We start from the raw sequence: 16315 nt of genomic DNA, 5'->3' as shown, positions 1-16315 counted from the left end.
ATGAGGTGGATGTAGCATTAAGAGCACCTCCTCCTCAGGACTCATGGATTTTCCTCATACAAAGGAAAAGCAGGGATTCCCTTTGGCTGCTGTAGATGATTTGGGTTTTTGTCTGTTTGTCTGTTTGTGGGCTTTTTATTTTGTTTTTGTTTATTTGGTATTTTGTTGTTGTTGTTGTTGTTTCTGCTTATTTGAAGGAAATTATGTAATCTTAGAACATTCCAGGGCAGCACAAGGGATGATATTTTTGGTTCCTAGGACCCAAAGATTAATAATTTCCTTAGGATTCAACACTCTACCTTCCTGCCTCATATGGACTATTTCTAATGTAGAAGCACTGGGTCTTATACAGCCTTTTAGAAAGTTATTTTCCCTGTGAGCAATTTGATAAGACCAAACCTAAAGATGATGTATGAATTTGAAGGGTCATCTGCAAAGGTGGAGAGCAAAGTCCCACAAAAAGATGGGGCTACTTCCAGCAAGAGCAGATATGTGGGAAGTCTATAGAATTCTAACTTATAATCTTGAGTACCTTTTAAAATGCAACTGAATGGATTGCTGCCTTTTAAGCGAATAGGGTTTATGGAACTGATTTGGGGGACAGTGGCAAGACAGTCTGACAGGTAAGGTGTGTAAAATAATTCATGGTGAATATTCATAAATTTGAATGTGTGAACTATATGTTACTTTTTGGAACATTATGGGCTAAGAGTCGGATAAAAATACACAAATGAAAACATTTTTGGACTTACCATGTTTGCCTGTCACCCCTGCAGATCTTACATATGTTTATAGGTTTAATGAGTGGAGAGGCTGAAAATGGGCATGATTGTCTATACATGAGTCTCGGTGGTCATTGATTAAGAAAAACAGAAGAGAGAAGTTAAGTTTTGCCATCACAACACAATTAATCCTTTTACATCACACTTGACTCTAACTTGTTTTAAGAGACACTTTGTTAAAAGAGAATTTTTTTGATGAACAGATACTTTTTATCCTCAAATCCAAAAAAGAAAAAAAAAAAGGATTTTTTTTTTTTTTTTTTTTTTTTTTTTTTTTTACTTCTAGCCAACATCCTGTAGCTGCTACTTTGTCCTACACATTAAACCAGCCAAGAATGTCTTGTTTTGTGGGAGAGGTGACTCAAGTCTGGGGGGGGGGTGAATAAATTCCTCGGGGAAGACTTGGTAGATGCTGCCTACTCTGCCCAGCCCAGGTTGCCACTGGAAGATCAGGGCTTAACATGAGTAAGTATGTACGTGAACAGCCAGAAGGTGCCTTTCCATGCTAAATGTGGTTCCCCACATCTCCTCTGATTAGAGGTGTGCTCTGAACAAGCCGAGACCGGGCCATGCCGCGCAATGATCTCCCGCTGGTACTTTGATGTCACTGAAGGGAAGTGCGCCCCATTCTTTTACGGCGGATGTGGCGGCAACAGGAACAACTTTGACACGGAAGAGTACTGCATGGCGGTGTGTGGCAGCGTCTGTAAGTGGACCCTTCCTCCAGCCTGGCCACCTTTCATCTTTCTCGCCACTGGCTCTGCTCTTTGTAACAGATTGAATTTTTTCTCGTGTTCTCGGGAATTGGCCTGTTGCTACCACTAACTACAATCCTGTCAACTTCTGTGATTACTAGAAGTCTCTGCAAGGATGTTTAATCACGAGCACATCTCTTCGTCTCTCTCTAATAAAGCATGTCTTAGAGTCCTGGTAGATTCCTCTTGCAACCTGTAGGAACTTCTGGCTGCTTCTCTTCACAAAGGGGCTAGAGTGGCTTTTGTCTTCGTCAGTCCTTCCTGCAAATGCATACTTCTGTGTCCGTCTATGTACATATGTATTCATGTTTCTGCATGTACAGACAGCCTCTCCCTGGATGCTGACTTAAAGCTTCAGTTGCCTTGACAAGATTGCTATAGAGAATGTCTTTATTGTTTCATCTCACGTTTTTTTTTCTTTCTTCATTTTGTTAATGAAATTTAATTGAATTGAGCTCATGCAACCTCAGATGCTGCCTTAGTTAGGGTTGTATTCCTGTGAAGAGACACGATGACCACAGCAACTCTTATAAAGGAAAACATTTAATTGGGGCTGGCTTATAGTTCAGAGGTTTAGTTCATTATTATTATGGCGGAAGCATGACAGCATGCAGGCAGATATGGTACTAGACAGTTAGCTGAGAGTTCTTCATCTAGATCCACAGGCAGCAGGAAGAAGCTGGCTTGAGCATGTGAAACTTCAAAGCCCACCCCCCCAGTGACATACTTCCTTCAACAAGAGTACAACTGCTTCAACAATGGCACACCCCCTAATAGTGCCACTGTCTATATGGGGCCATTTTCATTCACACCACATTCCCTACACCCAGAGCATGTATTTTTGTCAAGCTTTTTTTTCTTTCTTTTTTTTTTTTCCTGGAAATAGTTACAAGAGGATTAGGGATATGAATCAGTTAGTAAAAGTACTTGTTATGCAAATGTAAGGACCTTGGTTCGAACCCTATAATTCACATAAACTGAATGTGTAGTCTGTGTCTCTGTAATGCTAGCACTTCTAAAGAGAAATGGAAGACAGAGACGAGAGTCACCTGAGGTCTGTGACCAGCTAGCCTGGGCTCCACAGTTGAAACACACTCTGTCAAACAATATGCAAAGCATGTGCTGGCACTGAAGGTGACCTCCGACTGTCACATAGGCTCCGCACATTCACACATAAATGCACATGTGCATACTTGCTGTGCAACACACGCAAAGAAAAGAACTATGCTAGCAACTTCCAGTGGCATGAGGCTGAGGGAAATAAACTGCTGTGTCTCTCTGGACCATCAAGTATATGAAGTCACAGCTTCAGTGCAAGATGGAATATTCGCCCGAGAGTCAGCCCTCAAGATGTCATGGCTCAGATATATGGAGCATCTGCCCTTGTTAGTGCTCTTTCAAGTTTAGTTCTCGGTTGTATTTGTCTATTCTTGACCACAGGTTGGAAATATGAATGGCTGTGAAGGATCTCAGTAAATGTGTATTTCTTGTTTGAGAGATTCTTGCATTTTATTCCTGGATTTAGAGGGCGGTGATTCCTGCCCAGGAATACCTGGGAAAATTATAACGATTTTCCAACCAAATCATAAAATCAAGCAAAACAACAAAAGACTTGCTTAATGAGGACCTTAAACTGTAGCTGGTATCTGGTTGGGACCTGGAAAGTTCTTGTTGATCTCCTAGGAGACGACTCTTTCAGCCCTCTGTGTAAACAAGTGTGGAGAGGCTCTGACTCTAATTGGATGATCTAGCTTCCAGCTCAAGGAACCCACCCTCATTTTCACCTGAGGTTAATTGGGTTAGGTAACAGGAACTCAATGAAGAATTCTGGAGTCTGGAGGCTTTGGAACAAAGGGCCTTTGCTACAGTGGCTCTGAAAGGTTTAGCTGCTAGTGAGGATTTCCTGGCAAAGTTTTCAAGTTTCCCCCCTTTCCCTAAGGTTAGATTTAGTTTCTGGAATAGCATATCCTGGCAGTGAGAAAGTTTGCTTCATATTATTAGCAGAGATTAATTCACCTCCAGATCTGGACATTATGTTCTTACTCACCCTGTTTTAACTGCTCCCTCCCCCCTCCCCATTTCCATTTGATCACTCTAGGCAGAAAGTAAAGCGTTTACCCTCACCGGGATTGGGGGTGCATACACCTATGGACCGATTAGTAAAAAGTCAATGCTGTCAACAGTGCTTCATTAGAGAAGGCCAGTAGTTCTTGTTTAGTTCTTAGAGGGTTGTGTTACAAACTATCAAGGAAGCAAAGACAGAGCTCCAAATGTAGATTGGTAGTTGGTGCCAGACTCTTAATTTCTCAGAACCTTTGGAGGAAAAAGGCAGAGGATGGAGAGACCCCTCAGATGCTTTCAATGCAAGCAAGAGAGCCTGAGTTCAGGTCTCCAGCATGTGCTGGACATGGTGGCTTGAGCCTGTACTCTTAGCACTTGGGATGCAGAGACGGCAGGATCCCTGCAGCTTGCTGGGCAGCCCATCTAGTCAATCAACAAACTACATGTTTAAACAATATGGTGGGCAATGATCAAAAAAACATTTAGCTGGTCTCCACATACAGGTATATGTACCCTAGCACATGCAAAGCATGCGCACACACAGTGATCACAAACACTACACACATTAATAAATTCAAAAGAAGGAAAGAGAACAAAGCATGCGCACACACAGTGATCACAAACACTACACACATTAATAAATTCAAAAGAAGGAAAGAGAACAAAGGGGTTGAAGGTCAGTTAGATTGGCGAATACTCACGAATGGAGATATAGATAGGATGAAGTACAGTATAGTACAGTACAGTACAGTATAGTGTGAAGAAAAGACTAGAATGAAGGAAGCATCACTGCATAGCTGAGCCAGGAGGCAAAACTATCCCTGTGAATAAGTGACATTCCAGGAGCTGCTGTGAGGAAGGCATTGAAGGGCACTGAGGCTCACTGGTGCTAAGGAGGGAGAAGAGAACCCAAAGTCCTCTGGCACCCTTCCCACCATCCCGTCAGTGGCACACCATGCAGCATTCGTCAGCACTAATCTTTACTGGAACAAATCTCATCTGCGTTGCCTTCGGTTCCCTGTTTAGGTTTTGCTTTTAGTTTTCACAATTTTTCCTCTGTTCTTAGTTTTGAATGAATCGTATCAGTGTGTTTCTGCCGTCATTCCCATGTTTCTGTTTTTGTTTTTAGCCATGTTCTCTTGTTTTCTCTGTAGTGTCCCAAAGCTTACTCAAGACTACTCACAAACCTCTTTCCCAAGATTCTGCTAGACGTATGTTATCATTGACTTGGGGAAAGGAATGAGTGTGTTGCATGGCTGGATGTGACCTTCGCCCCCATCACCTGTTTTGCATGGGTTTTGTGATTCTTGACCACGTGCCTTTTGATAGGCACTATTTTCCCATCGCCTTGCTTGTCATTTCATCCAGTTTTACCAGGCAACTTTAGAAGTTGGGCGGAGAGCATGTACTTAAACTACCTATATTTCTGATTAGATTCCTTTCTGATTTGTGGGGGTACATGACATATCGGACATGTAGTATTTCTTGGTTTGGCAGAACGTTTTTATTTCCTAAAAGCTGCCAACATGCCATAATTTAATGAAATCATATTTGTTAGTAGAGATATTCCCTCCATAAAAATTTAATATTGTATATCAAAGACAAATTTGCGTGCACATTTCAAGTTTTGTGTGCTAAATGACAACTGTGCAGCATTAGGAGGGGAGAGATCAGTCACTTAGATTTTAGGACTACCCTTACTTTTCCCCCAGAATGCATGCTGTTGGAATGAGTTGCTCCACTTAGGGACTTAATTAGGAAAGAGAAAAGGAATTTCTTATAAAACGACATTGCATCAACCAAACACTCTTGGTCTCAACAATGTTTTTTGTTGTGGTGGTTGCCCAGCCAGCCTAATTTCATTTTAAAATGTCATATCGAACACATCGGTGTTCATTTTTAAAATTCAGACTATATTTAGAAATAGATTCATCCACTCCAGGGATGATCTATATTGTTGATAGTTACTGAGGCGTGAAGAGAAGACCCAATTTCAGTTAGAAGTTATATAATTAAAATTCACTCTTATCATCATTATTCTGGTATGTGTGTGGAAGGGAGGATCCTAACCTCAAAACTGTTTAAAAAAAAAAAAAAAAGAACATTTTTTAAAGATATAGTGTATATGATTATATCATCCTACACCACCATTTTTCAGTGGCCACCATAAGACATTACTGTTAATTCAAATAGCAGAATAACATGTGAAAGATGTGGAGGTTTTTTTTATTGTCACAGTAAACCCATTTCCCGCTTTTGTGGAAGTTTTCCTCTAGAGCATTAAGTCTGGCAGGTAGGTAGCATAGGACCAGGGAGGTCCCTGGCCATCACACCCAACGACTGGGAAGACACTGATTTGTGTGTGTTGCATTGTTCCCAGTATTTTCAAAGATTACAGATCTTTTTCTGGCACACTTGTGTACATTTTCCTCAAATCTTTGGTGCATATGAGAAAATAAGAGGCCTAGAACATGTATTGACTTGTCTGGAGGCATCACACACAGGAGGACCATGTTTGAAACCTAAATGGCACTCTGGCTGTGTTCCACACCAAATGGCTCAGCATTTGGTTCTGACATTTTCTAGGTTAGACTGTTTCTGATATTCAGAAAGCACATTTTTAAAAAACCACAAGAAACAGCAAAAAGCTGAAAAATACTAACGGGCATTTCTCATCCTCTCTGAAGACAATGGTGACTGGTTTTCTTCAATTTTATTTTATTTCCTTTCAGTATGTAAAAGACTGCCAGTTTTCATTCTTATTAAGTGATTAGAAATAAACATTATTTGATAATTAATTTTCATTAAATATGCATAACACTTTGCAGACAGATACTGAAATTCTTACTCTCTCCTCTCACTTACAGTGTGATTCAGACCCTAACACCCTTCCGTCCTGGGAGGATGATGTAGTTTTGTCGGCTGTATTTCTTGTCTCCCTACAGAGACTATTCAGTCACAGCAAGTGAAGGCTTCTGCAGTGCTAGTACCAACATACGGGGGAAAGCATATAATTTCTAGTTATTTATAGCCATGTGGCTATGCTGCCTCATTTATAGCTAAGCCACACATTTGAATTGAAAACGTCATGGTCACCTGGAGGTCAAATGCAGATCTCAGACTCAATTCACGGGAAAATGAGCAGAACCAGAAGGGGAGCCAGCCTGTTTCATTGGACAACTCTGGCTTACACTTTGCTCCTTCACCTGCTTAGCGTTAATTGAATGGCATCTCTTTGCTCTGAGGTGATTGGCTTTATAGATGCTCTGTCTAAAGTGCTTCTAGTGGAAAAATAACTGCTAAGTGGGCTAGAAAAAGCTCTTCTATTGAACTGCTTTAAGACGACACATACAGAAAGAATTGTATGCTGGGTCCCCTCATGGATCATTTCCTGACAAGACTTCTCACTCTAATCAAGCATTGCTAGACTTTAAATTTTTGCCATAGAAAACAACTGTGAAAAGCATCACAATTTCGGGACACTCTTTTGATGGTGCTGCTATCACAGAGGACTCTAAACCACCAATGGAAGTGAGAGACGTGAGACCGAAGATTTGTCTCATTCATAAACATGGGTTCATTTCTCTTCACGAAGCCTTTCTTTTCATATAAAGACCCTCCCAAGCTGTTTCTGACATCAGTCCTGTATCTCTTTGAGTTGACACACAGGCCTCACCTCCAGTCCCTACTATGCAATGTTTGTAAAATAGTAAAATTTTTATTTAAATATTTGACTAGCTTATCTTTAAAATGTGAGGAGAGCATTGCCTGTCCGTGTACTGTCCCTATCAGGCTGTATCTCAAAAGGCAAGCATACAAACACCATGATGTATGAGAAGACCATTATCCCAAATTTGAGTCAGCTGATTGACCTGTGGGGAATCTGCCCATAGGGTGACCCATTTCTGGTCACTTTGTGTTGCCATTTTGTTCCAGATAATTCGTTCTGAACATACAGGTGTTTAGCAGTGTCCCAGACCCCTCCAACCTATTTAACTATGATAACTAATACTTCCCACTTTGCCAAGTATGTGCAGGAAGCAGGGAACACAAATCACCTCAGGCCTGTGGGCTCCAGGGATCTGCCAGGCTTCCCCACTTACCTTCCTTGCAGCCGTTTGCCACAGCACCCAGATGCACCTCTGTTCCGGTCTAGTATTCTCTCCACCCCAACTGAGTGGTAAAGCTAGGTTCATACATAGGTGTTCCACAGATGGAAGGTGCTGTTGAAATATAAGGTTGTTCGTAGCATCTGATTCCCAATAGATATCTGTGACCCTGTTAGACCACCTTCCTAGATCACAAGTGCACTGCTGTTTTGCCTGTCAGGTAAGACTTCTCAATGGTTGGTTGGTTGGTTTGTTTGTTTGTTTGTTTGTTTTCCCTGTATAATGTAAGCTACTGAAGGTGCAGAAGGAAAACCAGCAAGCTGCCTTATTCATGACTTGCCCCCATATCCCTTCTCCTCTTTGTTTCATCTTGGTTTCCAGAATCTCAGCCTAAGAGCAGCTGTCTATAGAGATGCTTGGGACCCTTTCTTGGTATTGTACTTCTGACTTAGGGTCCATGATTACAGCATGTTGGAGTAGGTCTGGCCCTGTACATGGGTAAAGCAGGGGTAAAGATGACTTTGTCCACACATAATGTAGTTTAGTAGTCTTTTTAGTTTGTTGTATCAGAAGGTTATGATTTGCAAACAGTACGTGACTCAGTGAAAGCATGAATGGGTTTGCCAGTGTAACCTTCAGCCATTGTATTTGGCTAGACTTAAGCTATTGTTTTTAATTATTCTCTGTTCTTCCAGTTGTGAAATAGTAGGCATCAATAGTAGGCACATTGTAGAATACTAGTAACAGAACTATGAATTTTCTAGACTGTCAAACTATATAAAAACAATTATTAGGCTAGGCGTGGTTGGTCAGTCCTTTAACCTCAGAACTCAACAGGAAAATACCTGTGGATCTCTGCAAGTTCATGGTCAGGCTGGCGAAAGCCACATAATGAGACCCTATTTCCAAAAAAAAACAAATAACAAAGCAACAATAATAGTAATAATTATTATTCTTTAAATATGTAGTCCTGCATTAACTTTTATACCCCAGAAGTGGTAGTAAAATTTTACCACAAAGAAAAATATGAAATCCAGGTGTTTGGTGTCCAGAAATACTTAAATGAGAAGTTTTTTCCAATGTATAAAGATTGAAAATTTTAAGAAGGCAAGCTATTCACTTGCTTAACAAACTAGCTTTTGTTTTTGTTTTTATTTTATTTTATTATTATTTTTTTATCAGTTACATTTTATTAACTCTGTATCCTAGCCGTGTCCCGATCCCTCATTCCCTCCCAGTCCCTCCCTCCCTCCCTCATCTCCACCGTGCCCCTTTCCAAGTCCACTGATAGGGGGGACCTCCTCCCCATTCATCTGTTTTTGTTTTTAAAGAAGAACCATTTACTATATTAGAGGAAGTTAATCAGCTCTGTGCTCTACTCATTAGCTACTTGATAACAGTGTGAAAGTAGATCCTTTAATAAAAAGGTCATGCTTTTTTGTCAGGTAGTACAGTCACTTCTAAAGGGGAGGAGGAAGTAGTTTTATTAAAGAGATTGGCCATGCTTTTCTGCTGTCACTGTCAATCATATCTACACAGTGCTGCAGCTAGAGGCAGTAAATACATACATACATACATACATACATACATACATACACACACACACAAACAATAGGCATGATGGCGTGGTCCCCGTGACACTGTTCCCAGCCAGTGTTCTGAGGAGATGGTTCTGTTGGTAAAGTGCTTGCTGGGAAAGCATGAGTACCCAAGTTGGAACCCCAGCATTCACGTGCAGAGTCGGGGACTGCCACAGTGTCTGTAGCCCAGTGCTGGAAAGGCCATGGAGACAGGTGGTCTCTGAGCAGAGCAGCCCTGCCAATTAGTTAGCTTCGGTTTTAGTGAGAGACCCGGTCTTTTTGTTATTATTATTTATTTAAATAAATCAACACGGAGTGGCTAGGGAAGGCAGCCTACATCGGCTTCTAGCCTTGTGTGTGCATGCAGACAGACAAAATTACAATAAAATGAAAAGCAGCCAACAGGCTCGTTTCTGTTTTAATACAAAGGTTACTTTTAAACCCAGGGTGTGCCAGTGCTTTGAGAGACTCTAGCAGGGCAACCTAAGCCTTGTACATCCAGTAGTTTATTAGTGATGTGAGGGATATGGTAGAAATAAATCTCAGCAGCATAATAAGTTTGGAAAGACTGCTCTGGAAGGCTGGGGTAAAACTAAATTGTTTTTTACCTTTAAGACCTCAATGGAGGTGAAGGTCTCATCAGCAGTCACTGTCAGAATTTCTGTGAAAGCAGTCAGTGGCCAAGACTGACATCCTGAAGTTATCTGTGAAGTACTGAGCAGTTACGACTGGTCATGTCTTTATGACCATGGGTCATGCAGTCGAGAAGCTTCATGCAAACCAGCAAGAAACAATACCCTACGCTTTAAGCCAGTCAGGCTTCCAGTTACTGTTTCTCCTGTTTTATATGTTTTTGTCAGTTTAGTTGCTATTTACATTCAAATGTAAGATAGCTTTTTAAATGCAAGAAATATACACGTTAATAAAAGTAATGCCAACATTCATTCTTCTACATTCATTTCACATATCTGATAAAAAAAAAATCACCATGTCAGTACAAGTCCATTGACATAAAAAAGAAATGTGGCTTGACTGGTGAAGAGTAAACACCGTATAGATTACATTTTATTACCGTATGTCCACGCAGTTCCTTGATAGTGTTCTGCAGCAACTCTGATCGAGCTGGCTGTAAAACACGTGTGACACGGGGGCGAAGCACCTTTGTTCCTTCTTAAAATCTGCTATCCTATTGAAAGGTCACAAACTTCTACTTTCAATGAATGCCCCGTCCACTTCAGACTTGGTAAGAATGATTGATATTTAGGTTTTGAATGCACTCAGAGTTTTAGCTACTTTGAAATTAGAGAAATGAAGAAAGCTTAAAAAAAATGTTTTAAATTGAGATGGCAGTTTGAAAGCCCTGTCACGTTGAGATTAAATTTTCCCATAAAATTCTTCTTCACGGGTTTATAGTTCACTCATACATAAAATATCCATACTCCCATGTCCCATAACTTGTAGCCATTTCAAGTGACAGTGTTACTAGCTCTAAATCAAATAACATTTTCAATGATAAGCAGTGAGTTACATAAGTCCTCACTGTTATCTTCAGCTGCCAGTGTTGGATAGATAAGTTGCCTTCTCCTGGGGGGGAAAATCACTAGGTGCTATTCATGGACTTCTTATTAGGAATCACTGTCTTGTGTTCTACTTTAGGTGGTCAAGGGCATTATAGTTTGAAGGCAGGATGACTCCATTATAATTATAAGTTTGTGTCATGATACATTGGTGAGATGGCTCAGCAGCCGAAGGCTTCCAATCCTAACCACCCTAGTTCAGTCCTTAGGACCCACATTTGTGGAAAGGGAAAGCTAACTCACACAAGTTGTCTCCTGACCTGCCACATGAACCATGACATACATAACTCACTCCTCAACACACAGAAAATAAAATAAAATAATGTAAAGCTAAAATTTAAAAAAAAAATGGTGTCACCCTGAAAATTGAAGAGTCAAATGGATATGAAAACTGTAGAGACCTTTTTTTTTTCAGTATCTTTAATTGTCAGCATGCCGATGAACTGGAGTCCAGTCAGCCCTTAGTCTCCGTGTTTTCCTTATCTCTGCACGTGCATACACACACACACACATAAACATGTACATAAGAATCTCAGAGGAAGATGTTGGATGTTCTGCTCTATCATGCTCACTTGGTCTTTCACTGAGCCTGAAGTTAGGCTGGCAGCTAGCAAGCCCAGTCATGATCCTGTCTCCCTTCTGCACATTCCCAGGGCTGCATGTGCACAGTCATGATTGACTTTTTAGAGGGTTCCGGGATCGAACTCAACTTTCCATGTTTGTACAGTAAACTCTTAACCACTGAGCCATGTCCTCAGCTCCTAAATGGTCTTTGTAAAGCACACCATATATTCCTCCCAATGTACCAAACACTCTTGTTCCCTAGAGTGCTCACTGTGGCTCCACGGCTTTCTGATTTGTCCCTTCTGCTTTCTCCCCAACTTTTTCTACTGTAGACTCATGATTTGCTTATCCTGGAATTTGCCAGGCCTTCTTAGTTCTTATGACCTTGGTATTAGTTTTTGCATCTCCTTGTCATGTTCTTCTGCAGTGAGCCCTGAAGTGTCAGAATGTCACTTTCACAGTTACTACTCTTTCTTGACACCTGCTTAATGGCAGTGGTCTCCCTGGTCACCCATCCTTTTTTCCTGCTCTTCTTTAAACCAGTTTTCCTTTTTTTTCCCCTCTCCATAATACAAATTACAGATTATTAACAATGTTTTATTATTTATGTTTCTCTGTGTGTGTGTGTGTTTGTGTGTGTGTGGTGATCGCTTCTTTCACTGGGATATTTTACCACCACCAGGTGAAAGTGTTTGTTTTAGTCATTGCTTTTTTTCCTCACAGGATTTGCATATGGTAGGAGGTGAGACATTCCTGGGAAGAAGAGTAAAAAAGAATTGACTAAGCACATTCATGGTAGCATAGCTGCCCTCTAACCTGGTCAGATACCTCTGGCTTCCCAGTTATAGCCTCCTGTTGCTTATAAAATACCAGAAAAAAGCCGACTTGATAAAAGAAGGTTTTATTTTGCTCAGTGTTGCACTTCTTAAAGTTTGTACCATCTCCCAATAGAACCATCAGGGGCACCAGCACATGAACACATGAGTTTTGGGGACATTCCAGATCCAAATTATGACACCATATTTGCTGATTGATAGATAGGTAGGTATGTAGATAGAGTAGATACATAGATGATTGATAGATACAAACATAGATTATACATAGATAGATACATAGGTCATACATGTACATATAAACATATCATTAAACATGCAGGATACTCCTGGATATTTAGAAGCACAATATTCATCTCAGGACAGTAATGGGCTCTGAATTAGCAATGTTTTTCTATTTCTTTGTTTCTGTTTTCTGTTGTTTTTTAAGTAGTAGAGTCACTTGAACGTTAGAAGCCTGAGCATAGGACACTGGATACTGGTAGCACTGCTGTTGATCAGGGAGTAAAAACCTGGAGCTGTGTCTTCTCTTACATCTGGAGGCTAGTCTTCTGTAGAAGGGTGGCCATGCCCTCCACAGCATGCTCAGGAGTGAGCACGTCTCCCCTGGGGAAGTGTCATGAGTATTCCAGCTGCATTCCTTGGAAGTCATTTACCAGACACGGTTCTGGACAAAACAGCTGTTCATGAGGAAATAGTCCTACATATTTATAACAAGCTGTATTTCTGGCCAAGTCACGTTCATTAAAAAGTTAAAACAACAAAGTTCCTTTCCAGTTGACCTGGACATGTGGATAAATTGGCTCTTTATTACTTAAAAAATAATCTAACCCTTTCATGGTTCACCTAATCCTGCACTCATATTCTGATTATTATCAGATACTGGGTTTATCTTCTACACAATGAAAGAGATCATTTTTTTTCCTCCCTCCATGTCAAATGAAAATACATGTTCCTAGCACAGTAAGTGGTAATAAAAAGGAGGTGGAAGTTCTTTGACCACATTGGAAATTTGAGCCTTCTAAGGAAACTCAGAGATTTCTGTACAGTTTCTATGCTTTGTGCATACAGTTTTGTTTTGTTAAAACCCTCGTCTGATGTGGCACAGGCACTCTGAAGGCTCAGGCAGGGGTATTGCCAGTTTGAGGCCAGCCAGTCCTAAGACAAGACCCCGTGCATGTGAAAAACAAACAATCAAACAATTAAATGTTGAATTAAAAAATAAACCCTCCCAAAGCTGTCTCCACTTTTGGACTGCATCCAGTGACCTGTCTTGAGTGACATGGATACAGCTCCTGTTGCTTGTGCTCTCTGAGACATACAGAAACTGGCATTGTTTGGGTCACTTCTTTCCCCAGAAGAAATACCCGTGGGATGCAAACTGGCCACTTCCCATCACCTGAATTGACAAGACTCTGGCCTGCACTGGGTTTTGTTACAATACAGGATCAGCTCCTGGGAGCATAATGGCTTTCAAATGTGGGGACTTGGGGAAACAGAATCTGAGGTCTCTGGATGGTCTTCCCTTCAACAATCTTCCTGTCACAGAACAATGACAATGAAAGATTGTCACTTTAAATATTGACATACACTGTCATTGTTGTTGCCTTCACTAAATAGTCTTTCTGTTTACCAGTCAGTTTAAAAAGAAGACCTCTCCTATCAGTGGTCTTGGGGAGGGGCATGCATGCAGAGGGGGTAGGAAGAGAGGGATGGGGATGGGAGGAGAGAGGGAACCACAGGGGGAATACAAAGTCAATAAAGTGTAATTAATAAAGAATTTAAAAAATTTAGGATCATTTCATTCACCCATACCAACTGGGATGGAGGAGGGTTAGTATAAATGGCTATGAGCTTGAATCAAATACTGGAAAAGAAGCTTCCAACGGTATGTTGTAACTGGACTACACACAGTTTCCTTGAAAGATTTTCTTTAAGGAAATGGTGCATGTGTTTGTAGGTACGCACACATAAGTGCGCGCGCATACACGCACACACATATATATATACATGTATATACAATCAGACTTTTGAGGAACTAACTTCTGTGGTATCTGTGGAGACTGATGATTACATACATGATTGACTCATGGGTAAGGTCATGACTGGGCAAAGCCATGGGAATCAGCATGTTCCAGTCCAAAGGCCAAAGACCAGCATCGAAGGTCAAGCAGGCAAGAATCCAGAAACACAAACCTCCTTAATTTATCTTTGTGTTATTTTCAGATTCTCTCAGAGAAGCTCAGTCAACTGAGAACCTACGATCCAGTCACTAATTTTATACAGAAACACACATACACACTCCAAAATGACTCGGGTACCCTGTAGCTTACTCAAATTGACAAATTAACTAGCAAAGAAATATATCTTGATGACACAGAATAAATGGTAATAAAGTAATGTGTTACTTTTTTAATGTGCTATAAGAAATATATTTGAAACAACCTTGATACTGTTAAACGTATCTTACATGCTTATTTCCTGGTAATTATTTTATTCTCATTATTGCAGGCCTACATTTCAATTTAGACTAAGCAGAGTATGTTTTTCTAAGAGGAACTGAACTCTGATTGTATATACAGCAGATGGCTGTTTGCATCAGAGAATTTCCACTGTGTGAAGTGCAAAACACACTCTGCTTGGTCACCGCAGCTTGATGCTATTTATTTACTGGCTTTTACTGTAGCTTCTCATTTTCAGTCTGCCAGTAAGAGAGGAAAAAATGATTAGATTCATGGGAAGCAAGGTTTGATAAGGTGCTTAAGAAACATGTGTGTATTGATTTGCTCAAGGTGTGCAAAGCAAACACGTTTGTCTTTGGTGTCTTTTCTTTTACGGACAGTGTTTAAAATTGCAAATAGTTTTTCACTCATTCAGGCTAAGAAACCACATATTTTACTTACTTCAGTGGTTAATGTGGGCTATACATAAGTTTAATATTTTTTAGAAGAATTTATGTTGCTTTTCCTGTAAATGACATTGCACAGTCTTATGTTCTGATTTATTTTCAGTGAAGTAGAAATAAACATATCTGATTTTTCCAAGGCTAGCATAAAAGATAACTACAAGACAAAACAAAAGGAGGCAGTAAAGGCGCTAGTATGCATGGAGTATCCCGTGTGACTGACGCTTAATTGAAGGATTCAAACAAGACATAATGTCACCACTATGATAAATATCCTGGATTGCAGACTGCTGAAGTTACGCTTGCCCTAGGTACCATCTGGTGTAAAAACACGTTGGTCTGGGGGTCACATCCAGCTGGGCCTGATCACACATATACCTTCCTTCCTTCTTCCCATTGGACAAGTGTTCCCTTTTATTATTATTATTATTATCATTTATTACAATTTAGTCAATTTATATCCCTGATGTGGCCCTCCCCACTTCTCCTCCCACTCCCTTCCCTCTTCTCACCCTGTGCCCCTCCCCTAGTTCACTGATAGGGGGGTCCTCCTCCTCTTCTGTTTGACCTTAGTCTATCAGGTCTCATCAGGACTTGTTGCATTGTCTTTCTCTGTGGCCTGGCAAGGCTGCACCTCCCAGGGGTGGGGGGTGAACATAGAGCCAACCACTGAGTTCATGTCAGAGAAAGCCCCTACTCGTCTTACTAGGAACCCCATATGGATTCTGAGCCTATGAGCTACATCTGAGGCAGGGTTTTAGGTCCTCTCCATGCATTGTTCTTGGTTGGGGTATCAGTCTCTGCAGGGCTCCCAGAGCTCAGGTTTTTTGGCTCATTGGTCCCCTTTTGGAGCTCCTGTCCCCCTCCAGGTCTTTCTATCTCCCTCTTCTTTCATAAAATTCTATGCCCTCTGCCCAAAGTTTGGCTCTGAGTCTCAGCCTCTGCCTCAAAACCTCAATCAGTAGAGTCTTTCAGAGGCCGTCCGTGGTAGGCTCCTGTCTTATTCCCTGTCTTTTCCTGTTTCCAATGTCTATCGCATTTGTCCTTCTGAATGAGGATTGAGCATCTTCTCTAGGATCTTCCTTGTTGTTTAGCTTCTTTAGGAGTGTAGATTTTAGTATGTTTATCCATGTTCCCTTTTTTTTTATC

General features: G+C 40.8%; 1 protein-coding gene across 4 annotated transcripts in view; it reads left to right on the top strand.

The window, feature by feature from the left end:
* Positions 1–16315, top strand: part of App (amyloid beta precursor protein) — a 226599-nt gene that overhangs the window by 139111 nt on the left and 71173 nt on the right. For 2 of the 4 annotated variants that reach the window (XM_021658341.2, XM_021658340.2), the window contains exon 7: positions 1321–1488. The exons of the other annotated variants lie outside the window; for them this stretch is intronic. In XM_021658341.2, the coding sequence (XP_021514016.1) occupies positions 1321–1488 (168 nt within the window). The remainder of the gene's footprint in view (positions 1–1320; positions 1489–16315) is intronic. 4 annotated transcript variants of the gene reach the window in all.

This window comes from Meriones unguiculatus, chromosome 17 (genome assembly GCF_030254825.1).
Source record: "Meriones unguiculatus strain TT.TT164.6M chromosome 17, Bangor_MerUng_6.1, whole genome shotgun sequence".
Lineage (NCBI taxonomy): Eukaryota > Metazoa > Chordata > Mammalia > Rodentia > Muridae > Meriones > Meriones unguiculatus.
The sequence above is the reverse complement of the archived record's forward strand: the minus strand, read 5'-3'. Positions and strand labels throughout refer to the sequence as shown.